General features: G+C 41.3%; 2 protein-coding genes and 4 non-coding genes across 9 annotated transcripts; all 6 read left to right on the plus strand.

Annotated features, from left to right (window-relative positions):
* The first annotated feature begins 22 nt into the window (after positions 1 to 22).
* On the plus strand, positions 23 to 5,321 carry LOC106565377 (large ribosomal subunit protein uL10). Of its 2 annotated transcripts, XM_014132421.3 has the most exons (8): positions 23 to 161; positions 678 to 784; positions 2,205 to 2,380; positions 2,789 to 2,876; positions 3,285 to 3,431; positions 3,855 to 4,040; positions 4,504 to 4,644; positions 5,086 to 5,321. In XM_014132421.3, exons 2-8 carry the CDS (start codon positions 731 to 733, stop codon positions 5,239 to 5,241), a joined length of 948 nt encoding a protein of 315 aa, XP_013987896.1. In that variant the 5' UTR covers positions 23 to 161; positions 678 to 730; the 3' UTR covers positions 5,242 to 5,321. The 2 variants fall into 2 exon arrangements, with proteins under 2 accessions (XP_013987896.1, XP_082815304.1); XM_082959178.1 differs by lacking the exon at positions 678 to 784 and having other exon boundaries at positions 143 to 161.
* Positions 2,589 to 2,717, plus strand: LOC123725777 (small nucleolar RNA SNORA63). The gene has a single exon (XR_006758291.1). It is a non-coding gene; the product is annotated as a small nucleolar RNA SNORA63 (small nucleolar RNA).
* On the plus strand, positions 3,034 to 3,162 carry LOC123725776 (small nucleolar RNA SNORA63). The gene has a single exon (XR_006758290.1). It is a non-coding gene; the product is annotated as a small nucleolar RNA SNORA63 (small nucleolar RNA).
* LOC123725773 (small nucleolar RNA SNORD15) lies at positions 3,552 to 3,701 on the plus strand. Its single transcript, XR_006758287.1, has one exon. It is a non-coding gene; the product is annotated as a small nucleolar RNA SNORD15 (small nucleolar RNA).
* LOC123725775 (small nucleolar RNA SNORA63) lies at positions 4,876 to 5,004 on the plus strand. Its single transcript, XR_006758289.1, has one exon. It is a non-coding gene; the product is annotated as a small nucleolar RNA SNORA63 (small nucleolar RNA).
* Positions 5,322 to 11,837: 6,516 nt separating the features above from the next.
* LOC106565378 (golgin subfamily A member 7) lies at positions 11,838 to 18,391 on the plus strand. 3 transcript variants are annotated; one of them, XM_045691579.2, is made up of 6 exons: positions 11,838 to 12,126; positions 12,470 to 12,595; positions 13,856 to 14,008; positions 14,471 to 14,572; positions 14,759 to 14,818; positions 18,255 to 18,391. In XM_045691579.2, exons 1-5 carry the CDS (start codon positions 12,118 to 12,120, stop codon positions 14,804 to 14,806), a joined length of 438 nt encoding a protein of 145 aa, XP_045547535.1. In that variant the 5' UTR covers positions 11,838 to 12,117; the 3' UTR covers positions 14,807 to 14,818; positions 18,255 to 18,391. The 3 variants fall into 3 exon arrangements, 2 of the variants coding, with proteins under 2 accessions (XP_045547535.1, XP_013987899.1); XM_014132424.3 differs by lacking the exon at positions 18,255 to 18,391 and adding an exon at positions 15,134 to 15,425; XR_001319667.3 differs by lacking the exon at positions 18,255 to 18,391 and adding an exon at positions 15,134 to 15,369 and having other exon boundaries at positions 14,471 to 14,818.
* The last annotated feature ends 610 nt before the right edge of the window (positions 18,392 to 19,001 follow it).

A 19,001-nucleotide genomic window follows, 5' to 3' on the forward strand; every position in this document is an offset into this window, starting at 1 on the left:
GGACAGGAGCATAAAACGACTGCACCCACGGATAGCAACCGTTGGCCAATCATGTCTGTGGACCATAGTAGTCGTAGTGGATTGTGATTGGCTGTTTGTGCTGTATATTGCTTGTGCGCTTCCTATGTGGTTCTCTTTCTTTCACGCGGCCTTGGTAAGAGGTAAGGAATTTTCATGGCCTAGACTCTTTATGTAGGATTACACCTTAAAATGTGTTTCGCTGTATTATTTGATTAAATACTTTGATTACGTTAAGCTGCATTACTGTAGTAATGTCAAAAGATCAATAGGATGACTTATTATTTAAATGTTTTTCGTCTGTGCGGCCTATTCGGCTCGCTGGGTGGGTTACCGCCATGTGCTACCACTATTTCCCTGACATTTTAGCTAGCTAAACTTGCTTGTAAACCATAATGGTACAATATTTTCACCTTAAAGCCACTTCCAATAACTAGTTATCTAGCTATAGATATGTTTGTAGCCTAGGTTAATGTATTTGTTACGTCAGCTAGCTACTAGTTAAAACTAGTCCTATTTTGCAGTGTATTAGCGTTAGCTAGGTGAGTTGTGACTGCCAGTTTATCTAGATGGCTACTAGCGAGGTTGGCGCTTACTGTGATTGTAACTAAGTTAGTTGTGAACCTGCTACCTGTCTGACATAGTTTTATTTTCCATAGAAAATCTTGTCTTTAAACCAGCTGTTTAAGCGATCCTTCGAAGCACTGCAAAGATGCCGAGGGAAGACAGGACCACGTGGAAGTCCAACTATTTTATGAAAATCATCGTACGTTGAAACAATTGACTACTTTTGATGCACGAAAGTATATAAACGATGGAACGCCGTTTGGGTCTTTGCGTGTCAAAAAAGATACACGTCAAATAAGCTTGTTGACCAATCAGGACCTGTACGTCACATAATAATGTAACGCATTCATAATTATTTTACGGAACTATTACACATTGATTACACTCTTATGTCACAACGATTAATCGATACGTATGCTATGATGCAGTTGTCTCGCGCATCTACAGTGCTGGTCATAAAAAAAGCTAGCTAGCTCATGGATGCCAAGGTTTTCCCCCAAACATAGCAAAACGGCATTTGTTTCAGTAGCTATAGTTAACTAGCTAACTATATAGCTAGGTGTCATCTAAAATAACCATCATTTCTAAGACAGTATTTATTTGCTTAATGTGTCCAACTCATCTATTTGAAGCTAGCCACAATAGTGGAATTTGCGTTTCGCCTTCAAAATAAAAGTTTGACATTGGTGCAAATTAATACAAATAGTAGAATTATGCCATAATTGAATAGATCATGCTAAACAAGATTGGAATGTTATAGAAAACAATTTGACAAATCTGGAGTCACACTGATGTATTATACTTTAGAATTACATTGGACACACTAATTTCACTCTACAGCCTTACCTATGGATTGTGGCTCAATGACATGGTATCGGTCTACTCAGTGACACCCAGAGAACATTAATGTGGTAGCTCTTATTGTGGGAATCTGAAACAACTGAATTGAGCCACATTTATTGTCAACCTATTTGTATTGAATACTATTCCAGAGGAAAAACAATACTGCGTGGATGTTTTGGAGTCTGATAACTGAGGATGTTGGGGGGGGGGGGGGGAGTCTTAGTTATTGAGTAGACTGATACACCACTTCGTGATCCCGCTCCTTACCTAAAGCTGTGCAGTGCAATATGAATGTCAATACACATAATAGGCTGACTGTTGAAGGGATTTCAGTCTGTGACCAAGCTAAAGCTAGCTACCCCAGAAATTGTTGTCCAACACATTGTACAATAGAACTGTTATTTGACATGTCTAACTAAAAGCTTATTTAACGTGTCAAAACAGTGTTTTGACACGCAAATACCCAAACGGGCGTTCCATAATGAACCAGTTTATGATTGACCATGTACAAAGCAGGATAAGTTACAGTGCAGCTTGTTCAGTACTGCTCTGTCGTTCCCCCTGCACACAGAAACCTGTCTCCTCGCTATCCCGGTCTGCCGCCATCCCACGGCTGACGGGGACGCATGGTCTCAGACACTTTTGTACAGATGTTGTAACCAAATGAATAAAGCTTTTGCAGTCTTCCTTGTTGTCCCACGGTAGTGGGTTTACATTTCCACAAGCAGTGAATTTAGAAGTAGTTGTTGGTCTCACTTTTACTTTTCTCTTTGCAGCAATTGCTGGATGACTATCCCAAATGTTTCATTGTCGGCGCCGACAATGTTGGCTCCAAGCAGATGCAGGCCATCCGTCTGTCCTTGCGTGGGAAGGCTGTGGTGCTCATGGGTAAAAACACCATGATGCGCAAAGCCATCCGCGGCCACCTGGAGAACAACCCCGCCCTGGAGAAGTACGTTCGCAGCCAACACATTTTGGCCTAAGAGGCTGACGACCATGGTCGCATTCACTAGGAAGTCAAAGGGACGGCCTGAATTTAGCCAAGAAGTTTGCTATCAATATAGGTTGCGAAATGTTTTGCTGCTGTGTGCATTCGTGAACACGACCCAGTTATCAAAGGCTTAAATGCAGCTATCAGGCCCACAGATTGGCTATTTATAAAGCAGGATAAGTTACAGTGCAGCTAGTGCAGTACTGCTCTGTCGTTCCCCCTGCACACAGAAACCTGTCTCCTACTATCCCTGTCTGTCTGCATCCCACGGCTGGCAGGGACGCTTGGTCTCAGACAAGTGTTGTCTCAGTCTTGTTAATCATGTATCCGTTGGGGTTGGATTGAGGTTAAGTGTTGCCGTCTTCACAGGTTGCTGCCTCACATCAAAGGAAATGTTGGCTTTGTCTTCACCAAGGAGGACCTGGCTGAGATCAGGGACATGCTGCTGGCCAACAAGGTGACTGTGGTGTTGGGTGCTCTAGTCTAGCAGGGAATTGTCAAAGTTTGTCCCAAATGGCACTCTTGTAGCGTACTACTTTACTACTATTTAGTAATACAGTGTAACCCTCAATGTACAATCCAGATTTTGGATAATGCTTAAAGATGAGATGGCGACGCAGGATAAGTTACAGTGCAGCTTGTCAAGTGCTGCTCTGTCGTTCCCCCTGCACACATCAACTAGTTCCCTACTATCCCTGTCTGTCTGCATCCCACGGCTGACGGGGACGCTTGGTCTCAGACACTCTGTCCTGTGGATTTTGCTTGCTCTCGTGGGCTGTCATTTGGCATGCGTCCATGGACTTTGCACTTTTGTTTGAATGGGAGCCATAGCTTGATTGTTCACCTCCAAACCTCTGCCCCTCAGGTGCCAGCTGCTGCCCGTGCCGGCGCTATTGCCCCCTGTGACGTGACTGTGCCAGCCCAGAACACTGGGCTGGGTCCTGAGAAGACTTCCTTCTTCCAGGCCCTGGGCATCACCACCAAGATCTCCAGAGGAACTATTGAAATATTGGTGAGTGTGGCAACTGTAGTCTTAGTCCTCAGACAGTATCTCAGCCAGTCTATGCTTATTGGGCTCTACTATAAACTAGTGGGATGGTGGTGTTGCGTTCAGTCATCAAAATAAGAGCTTCTTCAGTGATGAGACGATGACGAGTCGGAATGGGACACGGTCTGTCTCTGGGGGTCACTGGGTCAGGGTCACGTTCTGTGGCTCTGGTTTCAGGTCCCCAGAGCAGTGTGTCTTTTCACTTGAAGACATCGAGGCATTTGTCTGAGAAGGGTTTCTTCTTGATTTGATCAAATATGTTGCTAGGCTATGTGTGTGTAATGCACTGTTTCCGGTAGGGAATGTATCAATTTATTCTCCAGAAAACAATGAATGTTTCTGAATGAAACACTAGACTGTGTCTGACTGCTTCACTTCTCCCTACAGAGCGATGTGATGCTCATCAAGCCTGGAGACAAGGTGGGAGCCAGCGAGGCCACGCTCCTCAACATGTTGAACATCTCTCCCTTCTCCTTCGGTCTGCTCATCCAGCAGGTGTATGACAATGGTAGTGTCTACAGCCCTGAGGTGCTCGACATTACTGAGGATGCTCTGCATGCCAGGTTCCTGGAGGTGAGGAAGCTTATACACAATGCCTTGTAAAGCCAATTTGGGTCCATAATCCAAAATCTGTTGTATTATTGGGGCCTTGGGTAGCAAATGAAATGGACTGAAGTGTAGAGCTGTGTCTTAGGTCGTTATTGGTTCCCTTTCCTCCATAGTCTTCCGTCCATATCTAAAGTTCTGAAAATGAGTGACGCTGAACCATTGGAAGAGGAATGCAACAGAAGTTGTTAAATTCAAGACATTTTTTTCCCGTTTGGCTTTGAGGTAGCAGGATAAGTTACAGTGCAGCTTGTTAAGTGCTAATCTGTCGTTCCCCCTGCGCACATCAACTAGTTTCCTACTATCCCTGTCTGTCTGCATCCCACGGCTGGCAGGGACGCTTGGTCTCAGACAAATCTAAATGTGTTGAACAAGACTTGCGTGAAGTGCTGTAAGTTGCTGTCATACCTGACAACTTTGTTTCTTTCAGGGTGTCCGTAACATAGCCAGTGTGTGTCTGGAGATCGGATACCCCACTCTGGCCTCTGTCCCTCACACCATCATCAACGGATACAAGAGGGTCCTGGCAGTCGCCGTGGAGACTGACTACTCCTTCCCCCTGGCAGACAAGGTATGTCGTCCCACCCACATTTGGACCACATAGTATTGAAATGGATGACGGACCAAATACTGGCCCAGTCCACAAATAGTTGCTGTAGGGCTGAAATAATTTTATAAGTATTATGGTTGTAGCTCCACTTTGCCCTCCAGGCTAAGGAATGTTCACCACATCACTTATGCCTATCAAACCCTTTGTTCTAACATTTACATGGGGAATAGGGGCCACCGTTTTGAGTCCCAGCTGCAGGATTAGTTACAGTGCAGCTTGTTAAGTGCTGCGCTGTCGTTCCCCCTGCGCACATCAACTAGTTTCCTACTATCCCTGTCTGTCTGCATCCCACGGCTGGCAGGGACGCTTGGTCTCAGACACTAGGTTGCCCGTCGCCATGTTTTAGCCATAGCTTTCTACATTTTTAGTTCACATTGCTTCTCTACCCCCTTTTACTCCCAGGTGAAGGCCTACCTGGCTGACCCCACTGCCTTCGCTGTAGCTGCTCCCGTGGCTGCGGCAGAGACTGCCGCTGCCCCAGCCGCTGCTAAAGAAGAGGCCAAGGAGGAGTCTGAGGAGGGCTCGGACGACGACATGGGCTTTGGCCTGTTTGATTAGACGGCAGTAAACTCCACTCCTATGGTTGCTGACCAAATTCAAGAAGATCATTGAATTTTAAATAAAATCTAGAAAATGAATTCACATTTGTGTTTTTTACCAAGTGGCTAAGTGTAAAATCAGTTTCTTGGACCACAACCTGATTGGTGTGGCTGGCACACCTGAATGAGAAGGTTCTTGTCAAGTTTAACTCCGACACCATGTATTGTAAAACCTGTAGTCGTGAACTAGCTGCTTACCCGTTTAGTCTTGTGGACTGGAGGATGTCAGTGTTCAGTCATAGATTTATATGGGTACAGAAATAAAACCTGTAGTGCCTGTGGGTAGAGTTGTATGATCAGTTCTCATCTTTCTGAACATGTCTTGCACAGGTTGAGAAATGACCTCAAATATTTGGTGTATGGTACAGTATTTGACCTGAGGCAGCATATGATGCGGTGTCTGCCGGAAGTAGTAAATGAAAAAGCTTGTCTGACATCTGAAGCCAGCAGGAAGGGGCCAGAGTTCCTGTTAAGAGGTATGGATTTGTTTCGGTACTGCAGTTTGACTGATGCCTGTTCCAAAAACACATTTCCAAATAGAGAAGTCAGATTTGAATAGTCATGCCACTTTAGTCAGCACTTGTGCACAAAACATCTATTGAATTATTCAAATTGTCCCTGTGGCCAAATCTAAATATTCAATTCATAGGCCATGGGAAATATGTTGCCAAAGCAGGTGGAACAGACAATGGGTAATAAATTAACATTAAAAGTTAAAAGGATATAGACATTTCAAATGTTATGGGCTCTGTATAGTGAAACAATGTGCAACTAGTTGAAGTGTAAGGAAATGTTCTATGGTCATACATTTGGCAGGAGGTTAGGAAGTGCAGCTGGGTCAGTTCAGGTATTCTGCTACTGGACTCTGTTTAGGGCTAAATAGTCTGTTTGCTGTTTATGACTCCAGTGTTTCAAGTAATGTCATTAGTTTCCCATGATTTGGTTGGGTCTAGTTGTGCTGCTGTCCTGGGGCTCTGTGGGGTCTGTTTGTGAATGGTCCCCATACCAGTTGACTTAAGGGATTTTTCTCAAGGTTCATGTCTGTAGGTGAGAGCTTAATGAAAGTTTTGAGTCTCTTATAGGTGGTTGTAGGATTTAATTCTTTCTGGATTGTATTTCTGCTCTGCATGCTGTACACTGAGGATGTTTTTGCAGAGCCTTAATTTTGAGAATTCTTGTGGAGTGGACCCCAGACCTCACAACAGAGGCCAATGGGTTCTGTTACTGATTCAAGTAATTTTATGTTCATTTTGATGCTCTGGCCTTTTCTCAGATTGTTCACAGCTTTGGGGAAGTTACCTGTGGTGCTGAGGTAGTTAACGTTTTTTGTGTGCTCTAGGGCAACGGTGTTTAAGTGGAATTTGTACATGTATGTGCTGCTGTAGGCACTTTGTTAGGGACAGAAGCACCAGATGAGAAATCTAAACATTTGACTTGAGTCCGGTAGGGTGAGTGCTGCACACTATTCACTCGCCAGTTAACTGATTTATGTTGAGGGTGGGACTCAAGCTACATCCCGGGTTCACCCCCAGGCCCAGAGGAAGTGCTTTTTTTTGTGGCAATTATAAACGCACTTTCGATTTTGTCATGTTTTCCCCCCCAAACACTGCTTTCCATCTATTTATATAGCAGACCGTCATGCCAAATTGAGTTTAACGCGTTTTTGAAAACCCACTGTGCAGTAATTTGCTAAAAAAGCAAATTTGACATTGTTTTCACTGAGGTAATGATAATGCTGCGGAACATCCGATGTCTGCCATGTTTTTGGATCACGTCGTCGCTGCCCCTAGTGCGCATGTGATGTCCACGGAGTCTTTATTTTCTTCCAAACGAGGTTAGTTGAAACCACGACAGGTTTCATCTACGGGCGTGTTCTAGCCTACAAACATCAGCCACCTTGGTCAACCGCATGAGAACGCTGATTGGGAGAGATTGTGTGCGGTCAAAAAGCAGGAGTTTGCGGTGAAGCCGAGGACAAAAAAAAATGGGGCGAGCATGCATGAATGCTGTAATTGTTGATGTAAATGTGGCCCAACCTTTCTATTAATTGGATAATTTAACTAATTAGACGGGCATGTCAGTCTGTTAGGCTTCGTCAAACCAGATTCCCATTGTTTTAGTTTGCGTCTCATCGATCGTTAAGCACCTGGGAAAGTCATAAACATGTTCAAGTCATGTGTGGAAGCAACGTTTTATTTATAATTGGAAACAAACCTAAATTAGCTAAAAGATGTGAATTTTTGTGAAGGGAAACAAACATTTACCAAATATAAATTTATAGAGTAGAAACTGCACTAGGCTATATCACATCAATCTTATCCCTTCCCAGTCCTTGCAGGTATCTCACATGTTACAATACAAGCAAAGTATATATTCTGAGTTCAATATGCAAAATTTAGTGCGTTTCAGACTTTATGGGACAAATAGCAGATGTAAGGGTGTAAATTCAATCATTAGTTATGCTTTTAAACGGACACTAGATCGGGTAGTTCAATTAAATGTTTTTGTCGTTTTTTTATAACACTTGTGTTCAACTCCAATGAATGCACAATCAAAATTTCTGAACATAAGATGGGGACATTACATCTTTCACACCTGAGCCATTCGTGCAAATGACATTTTCTGTGAAATACCATTTCAACAGTTTTAGTCACCAATAGGCCGACAATAGATAATGATAGGCTCATAGTTTAGTAATTTTAATGAACATAAAAAAAATACACACATTTCAAAACTATTTGAAGTGTTCCATATAAATAATAGATGGTAAATATTTTCTACACAGTATTTGACTATAGCTCTTTTTTGACAACCCAATAAAAGTATATTTTGTATCCAATGGCAGGTTGTGAGCATTTTGAGAAATACAGTATCCGTAGGATGTGAGTGATTAGATCTCTGTGCTTAGAGTTGTGAAAATGTATCGTATACTTGTGAAATGTGCTTTAAATTCATTGAAGAAAACTAATGTTTCTCTTTTAATCATGTATTTTCTTACATTTTATGGGAACTGCACAGCAATTCAGTTTTATTGTAAACTGCCAAAGTGCTCTGTTGTAGCACATGTGTTTGTATAAATATAACTTATCCCTCTAATATAAAGAAAAATAACCTGATTGGATTTAAGCTGATTTCCTGTTCTTAAAGGGACACAATATCAATGACTGCCTTAGGGCTATAAACTGGATTTGGAAAGTGCTCCTAGGTAGAATGGACCCCACTTTTACTGCAACACAATGTACAGGCAATTATGTACGGTATGTCCAACATGAAAAACGTACTACATTTCTTCTTCTTTGAGAATGGGTTGGCGGATCGCATCCAACTTTTAAGATGCATACACCGCCACCTACTCTACTGGAGTGTGAGTCCTGCACGGCGTTAATACATTAAATTCTCTTCATTAGTCATGTTCCTCTAAGAAAGTGAAATAGAGCCCTAGACACCACTTCCCTACTCTTTCTTCCCCCCACTACACCACCCAAACCCTGTCCAGCCACTCTAACCCTTTCACACAATCTCTCCCTATCTACGTCATACAGTTTACAAAATAGCAACACATGCGCCACCAAGTTTCCCCTATCCGACCTGCCCGTCTTCACACTACTCAACACTGCAGACGAATCAGAGCAGATCCCCACTCTGAGTGGTTTCACGTTCTCCACCCATCTCAAACCTATAAACTTGGCCATCAACTCCGCTGCATACACTGACACAATCAGTTAACCGCTTACGTACTCTAACATTGAAATCTGGGCTATATACCCATTCCCCCACTCAATCACTGACTGGATCCTTTGAACCATCTGTACATATCCTCAAAAATGAATAAAATCAATTGTCTATATATTGTATCATCAGGGTGAACAACACTGGACAACACAAACAGTAACATGCAAAACACAAAAAAACATAACAGGCAGAGGGATTACACAAAGAAATAGACCTAAAAATACTAATAATACAAATGCACATATCAAATACAGACATGTAGTGAATACATGTTTTAGACATTTTCTTTTGTATATGTTTTAATGGTTCTAAACAGTTTTCCAAATCAGTTAAATAAAATAAAAAGGGTATTTTTCTTCATAAATTTTGATTTGTGTATGAAACATTTTCTTAATAAAATTAGATTTATGATATACTGACATTCAATTGTGGAATCAGTGTAAGGGGTGCGTAACTGGTGGCAGGGAAGTCAGACGCAGGAGAGCAGAACTGGGTAATAACCGGAGCAGTTTAATTATCAAAACCAACGGCATCCAGAAATACAAAATATGGGTACAAAACCGGTTTCGCACCAGTCAACAATGTGCACAAGCACTTAAAACAAACAATTTCACACACAGACATGGGGGGAACAGAGGGTTAAATACACGACAAGTAATGAGGGAAATGTAAACCAGGTGTGTGGGAAAACAAAACAAAACAAATGGAAAATGAAAGGTGGCTCGGCGATGGTTAGAAGACCGGTGACGTCAACCGCCAAACGTAGCCCGAACAAGGAGAGGAACCGACTTCGGTGCAAGTCGAGCCAGACCCGGTCCCCTGGTGCGAACACCGGGGTCTCACTGCGGTGACGGTCTGCGCTGGTTCTCTGGCGCAGCACGGCCCGCCGAAGATGAACATGAGCGGCGTCCCATGTCTCCTCCGCGCGCCTGAACCAGTCGTCCACTGCAGGGGCGCCAGAACCGGCTGGTAACCCAGTACGCACTGGAAGGGGGAGAGGTTAGTGGAGGAGTGGCGGAGCGAGTTCTGGGCCATCTCTGCCCAGGGCACGAGCGTCGCCCACTCCCCCGGCCGGTCCTGGCAGTAAGACCTCAGAAGCCTACCCACATCCTGGTTAACTCTCTCCACCTGCCCGTTACTCTTGGGGTGGAAACCCAAGGTAAGGCTGATCGAGACCCCCAAACGTTCCATGAACGCCCTCCAGACCCTCGACGTGAACTGGGGACCCCGATCAAACACTATATCCTCAGGTACCCCGTAGTGCCGGTTGACGTGCGTAAACAAGGCCTCCGCAGTCTGTAGGGCCGTAGGGAGACCGGGCAGAGGAAGGAGACGCCAGGACTTAGAGAAACGATCCACAACAACCAGGATCGTGGTGTTTCCCTGTGATAGGGGGAGATCGGTCAGGAAATCGATCAACAGGTGTGACCATGGCCGTTGTGGAACGGGTAAGGGATGTAGCTTACCTCTGGGCAGGTGCCTAGGAGCCTTACACTGGGCGCACACCGAGCAGGAGGAAACATAAACCCTCATGTCCTTAGCCAAAGTGGGCCACCAGTACTTCCCACTCAGACAGCGCACCGTCCGACCGATGCCTGGATGACCAGAGGAGGGTGACGTGTGGGCCCAATAGATCAGCCGGTCACAGACAGCAGACGGAACGTACAGACGCCCAGCGGGACACTGGAGGGGAGCAGGCTCTGCACACAACGCCTGCTCAATGTCCGCGTCCAGCTCCCACACTACCGGCGCCACCAGGCAGAAGGCCGGGAGTATGGGGGAGGGATCCATGGGCCGCTGTCAGGAGAATTTTCAATCCCAATGATAATAACTAACAATCAATAAGCTTTGACTAATCCCCAAGGTTTGTAAGACACCCTGGTTAAGAATAATTAGGCAAAGACTCAGCTTATGCAATAGGTTTGTACAGTTTATTCAGAGAACGTTCGAGCTGTGTGACAGTAGTTCAAACAGACAGCTCGGTGCATTCAACATGTCAATACCTCTCACAAATACAAGTATTGATGAAGTTAATCTCTCCTCCACTTTGAGCCAGGAGAGATTGATGTTAGCTCTCTGTATACATCCAAGGGTCATCCGTGCTGCCCTGTTCTGAGCCAATTGCAATTTTTCTAAGTCCCTCTTGGTGGCACCTGATTATAGTCAGGCGTGACAAAACTAGGACCTGTATGACATGCTTTGTTGATAGTGCTGTTTAGAAGGTACAGTAAGGATTTATTATGGACAGACTTCTCCCCATTTTAGCTGCTGTTTTATCAATATGTTTTTCTCCTGAGTAGAATGGACCACCCTTTTACTGTGACACAACATACAAGCAATTATGTACTGTGCAATAAATGTACACAAAGAATAAAAAACTTTGTTGACCATTTAGGCTTGGAAAAATAAACAAATAAATTACATAATATCTTATTTAAATACTTTAAATAATTATTTGTATGATAAGTAGTATCAAATATATCGATAATGATGCACATTTCTTATTTTCGCCCTAATTATTATTTTTGAAACTATATAGGAAAAGACTCTTATTCTGAAGGATTCCAAAAATCTGTGACCCGGAAGTGCGTAGTTATTGTTGCCCGCTTCACAACGGTGTTATGCAGCGTTCAAAACAACTGGAAACTTTTAAAAAATACTGGTCAAATCATGACGTCAGTGTTCTTCAGGTCGGAAAGTCGGAGTTTATGCCGCGTTCAAACCAACTGGGAGTTCGGAACTCGGTCCCGAAAATATCAGACTTCCGAGCTTTTTAAACAACTGGGAACTCGGAAGAAAAAAAATTATATTTGAACGGTTATCGAACTCGGAATTCCAACTCGGGAACTCGGGCCTTTTTCTTGAGCTCCGACTTTCCGACCTGAAAATCCCTGACGTCATGATTTGACCGCGTATTTTTTCGAGTTCCCAGTTGTTTTGAACGCGGCACAAGAAATAAGCCCTTGTTCCGGAGTTGGAATTCCGAGTTTAATGACCATTCAGATCGATTTTTCCCAGTCAGAGCTCGTTTTTCCTGAGTTCCCAGTTGGTTTGAACGCGGCAGTAGTGAGTTAGCTGGAGGAAGGAACACTCACAGTCCACTATGGCGGAGGTAAATTGCGTTCACATTTGTGTTTTAACTGTGTGTATTTAGACATTTACAACTATATTATAAGCCGTGTCTGACCAAATTAGATATCACCATTTGGTTGCTTGGTCTACTAGCCTAGCAAACTAGGTACGTTAGCTAACGTTAGTAAGCTCTCTGCCTGTCCAGGGCCCTGTTTCCCAAAAACTTAAGGCCCATAGTCTGTCTGAAGCATTGATATGTAACGTTAGCTAGCTAGCTTTTCCCATTAAGTCAATAACTAGAATTCTGATGGATTCAAGTAATCCAATGAGATGTTTTTTCAAGTCATGCTTTCCTCACTTAATTCATGCTTTACCCCACCCAGACGCACAGCTTGCAGGAGCTGCAGCAACAAGCAGCCGTCGCCTCCAAAGTGTATGTCCAGAGGGACTACAACTCGGGTAAAATCTGCAAGTTCCAGACCAAGTTCCCCTCAGAGCTGGAGTCCAGGGTATGATAACGCACTAACGCTGAGCGATATGTGCTTTAAAAATGTTTTTTTTTTTTAGGTCGTTTTGGTTCGATTATAAACAAATAATCACGGTTTTTGGATTATTTATTTTTTTACATTAAATGCACTATGCATTGTGGGTTGAATGCTGTAACACAGAATAAAACAATAAATAAGTCACATGATTGTATAGATGGCCCATTACTGCTTATCACCTATTAACCATAATTTATTCACAACTTTAATAAAATATTTCAGTTTTGTATATTACATTTATTTTATAGAGCTGATGCCTGTGCTGTCTGACTATTTTATAAATACTAGATAGTTAGTCCATATCTAATGTTAGCTAAATGTAGTAATTAATTCATTGGCTACATTTCTTTAAAAGGACAATTCTGTGAACTGTCTTGTGCAAGTTTTGAATTGAAACAATACCTGTTAACAAAGGTGTCAGCTAGAGATGGCATGCAGGAGCTTTGCGTGATGTCTACTTTGATGCTAATTAGCATTTTCAAATCTGAGAGTAAGTAGAGACAAATATATTGATTCATGTCACCTTGTCCAAGTGAGATTTACATGGTTATCAAAACGTCACGAAGCCTACACGAAACAAAGCCCTTATTTGAAGTGTTTCGAAAATACCCTATGGGGAAAAATGAATGGTGGAAAAACGAGTGGAACCACTTCCATATTTGACCACTAGGTTTTATGGGTATTATGCCACCTCCACTGTGGGGCTCTATATATCACCTCACAATCGCACATCCTTCTCTCTTCGGTAGCAGGCTTAAAACGACCAGACAAGTAGATCCACAATGGATTATTGACCACATTTTATGCACTAAACTATAAAATATTAGGCTGTTGGAAACAGCAACTCCCTACTACATCACACAGTTCAGGCTGGATCTGATTTATCTCTAGAGAAACTGTGTGATGTGTGCATTGAACTCACAGAAGGAAAAAACAAATGAAATGGAATTACAATAATTGAACCGATGCCGGTCAATTAGTTGTTTTTAAAAAAATGGAAAAATACCTGAAATTCTGGTTAATCGCTCAGCACTTTAACGCACACAGAGCTACTTAGAAAATAATTGGTTTCTTTAAGATTGTGTACAGTATTCACCCTTATTAGCACCTTAATTAGGCCCAATGTATGGAAACAACTAGCTACTCACCTGTTTCCTTTTCAAAGGTGTGAATTTGACCGAACAGACCTTTTTACTGAGGGGTTGGTGGGAATTATTTTTTCAGGTTGGTAAGCAGCAGTTTGAGGAGACAATGCAGACGCTTAACAACCTTTACGCTGAGGCCGAGAAAATTGGTGGCAAGTCTTACCTGGAGGGCTGCTTGGCCTGCATGACAGCCTACACAATCTTCCTCTGTATGGAGACCCACTATGAGAAAGTAGGTCCCTAAGTCTTCTACTTTACTGACTTTATTGTCCCCGTAGGGACATTTTGTTGCAGTATCATGTACACGTTTAAATACAAAACAAATTGACAATACAACTTTCAGATGTTACATACCAATAAAAAGAGACTAGCCTGCTGGCCTTACTAGGCTGATTGGAACATTAGCCTGAGCTATTTAGGAACAATATCACACCTGGCACAAATTGTCTAGTTCAGTTTTTTCCTTCCGAGGGAAAAACAACTAGACAATATATAGGCCAAGGGTTGGTATAATTTTCCAAATAAAAGCTATCTGGGTCCCAAATGTCACCCTATGGGGCCTGGTCAAAAGTAGTGCACTTTTTAGGGAAAGGGGTGTCATTTGGGACTTAACCAATGTTGAATGACACGTGGACCAGTGGCCATATTGAGTGTAGTCTTTTTGGGTGAAAGGGCTTTCTTTTTTTGTCTCTAGGTATTGAAGAAAATCGCTAGGTTCGTCAAGGAGCAGAATGAGAAGATCTACGCTCCTCTGGGACTGCTGCTGACAGACCCAATAGAGAGAGGTCTCAGGGTTGTATCCATTACTGTCTTGGAGGCTCACACAAACCGAGAGTACATCCCAAATGGCACTGGTCTGGTCAAAAGTAGTGCGCTATATAGGTTATAGGATGCCATTTGGGACACACACTCAGACCTTTCTTGTGTACCCTTCTTTAATTTCTTGCTGGATCCCAGTTTCCTTAACTAACCCCCTCACCAGGTTGAAATCACAATTTTTGAGGACAGAAGTATTGGCTCCGGAAGATGAACCACACCAATGGTGAGTGTTGTCAGGGAAATCATTCACCTCATTGAAATGAGCTTTCTTCTCAACCTGCACTCTTAACAGGGGATATCGATGGAAAAATGTACTAAGTTTCACAGCAACCTCACTAAAGTTTCTAAATAACTAGAAAGGATGGAAGAATATTGACTTGTAGCTGCTGTCAAATGACATGCCTCGATTCCTTCTGGTTAACGAGCAGCAATTATAAGAAATGTTATTTCACGATCACCGCTCTTGGCCTGTGAAGCTATCAAGACTACCTTCACAGTATTCTTAATTTGACATTTGTTTGTTTTTGCTCTCATGCAGGATGGCCTATTTGACCTGGTGCATCCCAATTATCTCACCACACCCATCAATAATTCCTTCTGGATGTAGATAATTGTTTTTATTTATTTCACAAAAGGGATGGGCTGTGTGCTAGTAATCTATATCCCGCTGAAACAAACACTCCCTGTTTTTACATGTTTATTGAGATTATTCATTTGAACATGTGAAAATGTGTTATTCTAGTTAACCAAGTCCACACCTTTAGTATGAATGGTGCTGTTTTGTTTTATATTGCCATTTTTAAACTCTTACTCATTAAAGGTGTATTGTGTAATATCTCCAAATACAAATAGCCTTTAAAGCTATAGTTCACCCACAGTTTTTAAACCTGTGTTTAATATACCCTCTTTGGTTCAACAAAATTACAACATTAGCAAGATGGTTCCTTACCTTGACAGTAGTCTACTGGCCAGGAGAAACTGTAATCCACGACAATACATTTGTCTACTAAGACTCTCACGAAGCTGGCACTTGACTACAAGAAATAAACGTATTTTCCACCATAACTCCTCTAAGATTAGGATCTCTAGTTATCTATTTCATAATTATTGTTATGTTTATTTATCAGATATTATGCATTTCCACAACTACCAATGCAAACATTTTCATTACCGCAATAGTTTTCAAAGTCCCAAAAAAGTAATAAACCAATTTCTATATATTTTGTAACATTGCTCACCTAATGAAAAGGCCTGAGTTAAACACTGAAAACAAATATATTTAAAATTAAATTATTCATGTGTTTTGTTATTTTTCATTACTGCAACACACAACCTTTTCTGAATCAGTTTTTTGGTAATATTTAGTTGTTTTTATGTAAACCTATTTGGATAAAGAACAAAAGGCACACTATCAGATGAAGCGAAAATTACTAGTCTACATTTAACTTTTTGTAATATTTCCTAAATATTGTTTTATTACAGTAATGTTAAGTTGGATCCGGAGATGAGAATACGTGTTTTGGTAATGCGTGTTGCATAGTTTGCAGTTTAAAAACTGTACTGAGCTCTGTTAGATTCATCATCAAAATGTGTCATTTGTCAGTTCCAAATGATTTGGGTAATATGAAAATCGCTGGTCTTAATACAATTGACTAAAATCCCTTAATTTAGCAATTTAGCATGTATTTTCAAAAGTGAAAGTGGACTTAAGCATAAAACGGTTACTTTTTTCCCCAGGTAATATTGGTGTATTAGGATGTGGATATGTGTGGTTCTAAGGTATTTTAGATGGGTTTCTAAATTGAATGGCATCTTATGGGCAAATGGCATAACATGATATGCCTATAAAGTATCTAGATATGTGGGATATTTACCAAAAAGAGAGGTAAAACGGGTACACATGTCAAAATGGGGGATATCCTGTAAGTGGCGGGGCTGCTCTTTGTTGAAACAAACTCCAGATTGTGGCTTTAAGTAAATTAATTGGTGTTTACACCCATAATTCTTTGATCCTACTTAATTGATTAACTGATGTTTTACCAATAATCTATATTTTTTTTCTCATTTTGGTAATGAGGTCGTCAAGTGTTGTAAAGGGGAGAATAAGATCCTCATTCAAAAGACATAAATAAAGATTAAATTAACTTGTTCATGTAAGGACTACTTCTCTAGATGATGCATCATGGGTGAATAAAACTTTATTAAAAAATGAATATAGGCGTTTTTACGTAATAAATATTATAGTTTAATGTAAACTTCAACTAGTACAGAATTTTTATGATTTATCCTCAAACTACAGAAACATTGTTTATTCAAATAAGTTATGTTTTTCTAGTATTAGTAGTACCATTTTGTAAAATTACCCAATTTTTAATCCGGATGCATTTTGGTAATGAGAATTTGGGGTGAAAATGTAAGGCACTATGCCATAAACTTAGCGTCTTAGAATTCAGAATGATTGTTGCAGATGCATCATGGTTTTATAACTCAATTTGTTACTGCCACGGTTAAACCTTGTTTCATGAGAATCACCCAACTGCTAACTTGAGCATTAATGACCAAAAACAATGAGAGGGGAATGGGGCAGCGCTAGCGCATTCCAACTTGTGGATTTTTGTTCTTGGAGGTTGCAAACTTAAAACAGTAACAACATTTCAATCCTGCTAAGTTTCTGGTTTATGATTTGTTATTTCCGGTATTACTAAATTGTACTCCTCAAAAACCAACAAAGTTCATGCTAAAATGTGACATATTGCACCTTTTATTCAGCCTGTCATTTTGTATGCAATTTTCATGAAGAGAACTAATTTGAGTTGGTGTGGGTGCACTTTTGGTCACCTTAGACGCGGGCTATTCAATATGAACTTGTTTCGTATGCATCATGTTGTGTGGGTCTGCATAGTATTATGAAGATGTCTGTTCTGAAGTGACTGTTAACCACAGTGTTTTAAGCACACAGGTTACCTGTTATCGCCAATATGAATCATGTTTTCACATTGGCTAGTTTAATTTATGAATGTGTAAGAAAAGGTTAAAAATCACTTACCTAGATTGGACCACAATATTGCCACTGCTTAGCTTGACTTAATGTGAATTGACAGGAATTGGGACTCCAACCCTGACTGTGGTGTAACATAATTATGAAGAGTTTTTAGACTACCCCATATCCTTGATGTGTAAATAATTATTGACCACAACACAAAATCACCACAGAAACCTTAAGCATGCTTTGACTCTCAATGGTGTATACGACTGCCTGTTAATTCCTAATTATTGTTTGTTTGTTATTATATGTACTGTATCTATTAATAAACTATTTTCTTGATGCCCTCCTTGCCTGGTTACTAGATCACCTGTGATGGTAGCAAGCTAGACAAAAATGGCAAATGAGTCCTTACCATTTTTAATAGCAGTTAACAATATTCTGCAGTCAATGGCATAATCGTTCATTAGCAATATAATGAAATGCAGTTTATGGATGCATTCTGCGCCTGCTCATAAGGGGGCGCATTTACACAGATGGAACCAACAATAATTATTTGGAAGGGGCTGGCTACCTTTTCTGTTATTTAAGCGTTGGCTGCCTATGGTTGGTTGGGGTTTTGGGTGTCTGTTGTGTTCATAGGTTGTAATGCTTTAACCATGTACATTTCTCTCAGACAAGGTGACTTGGAAACCCTTTTTCTCCCCAATTTCGTGATTACGATATTGTCTCATCGCTGCAACTCCCCGACGGGCTCGGGGGAGGCGAAGGTCAACCCGCTCGCTTAACCCGGAAGCCAGCTGCACCAATGTGTCGGAGGAAACACCGTTCAACTGACAACCGAAGTCATCCTGCAGGCAGTTGGCCTGCTGCTATGAGTCGCTAGAGCACATTAAGCCAAGTAAATCCCCCCCCCAAATTTGATGTCATTGTATGTGAAATTGTCAATATTAATATTCTTTGAAATTAATAAATCATGTAACTCCTCCCAGAAAGTGGTAATATGATCACAGGAAAATAGAATTATGTTCAGTAGTTTCATTGTCATTCCCACAAAATGTTATCATTACACTCTACATTGAATTTCAATCTTAATGTATTTGACGGATAACTATAATTTAGAATTTTTAAATGGTTCACTTTGGCCTTGGGTAATATAGAGAAAGACAAATATTTTGTTCTTATTTTCTTGGTTACAGATACATAAAAAATGTGAGTTTCTTTAACTGTTCTGGGAAGAATTATTTGGAAATAACTTGTCTGACGTGTATTGTTACACATCTTATCCTGCAAACGACAGCCATTTATGTATAAAGACTCATCTGAATGTAATAACATCCCTTTCATCAGCAGTACAAGACTAGAAGGAATAGCATCTATGACTACAATATTGCTTGGGGTGATAAGGAAAGTAATGTTTTAT

Source organism: Salmo salar, chromosome 12, assembly GCF_965601325.2.
Source record: "Salmo salar chromosome 12, fSalSal1, whole genome shotgun sequence".
NCBI lineage: Eukaryota > Metazoa > Chordata > Actinopteri > Salmoniformes > Salmonidae > Salmo > Salmo salar.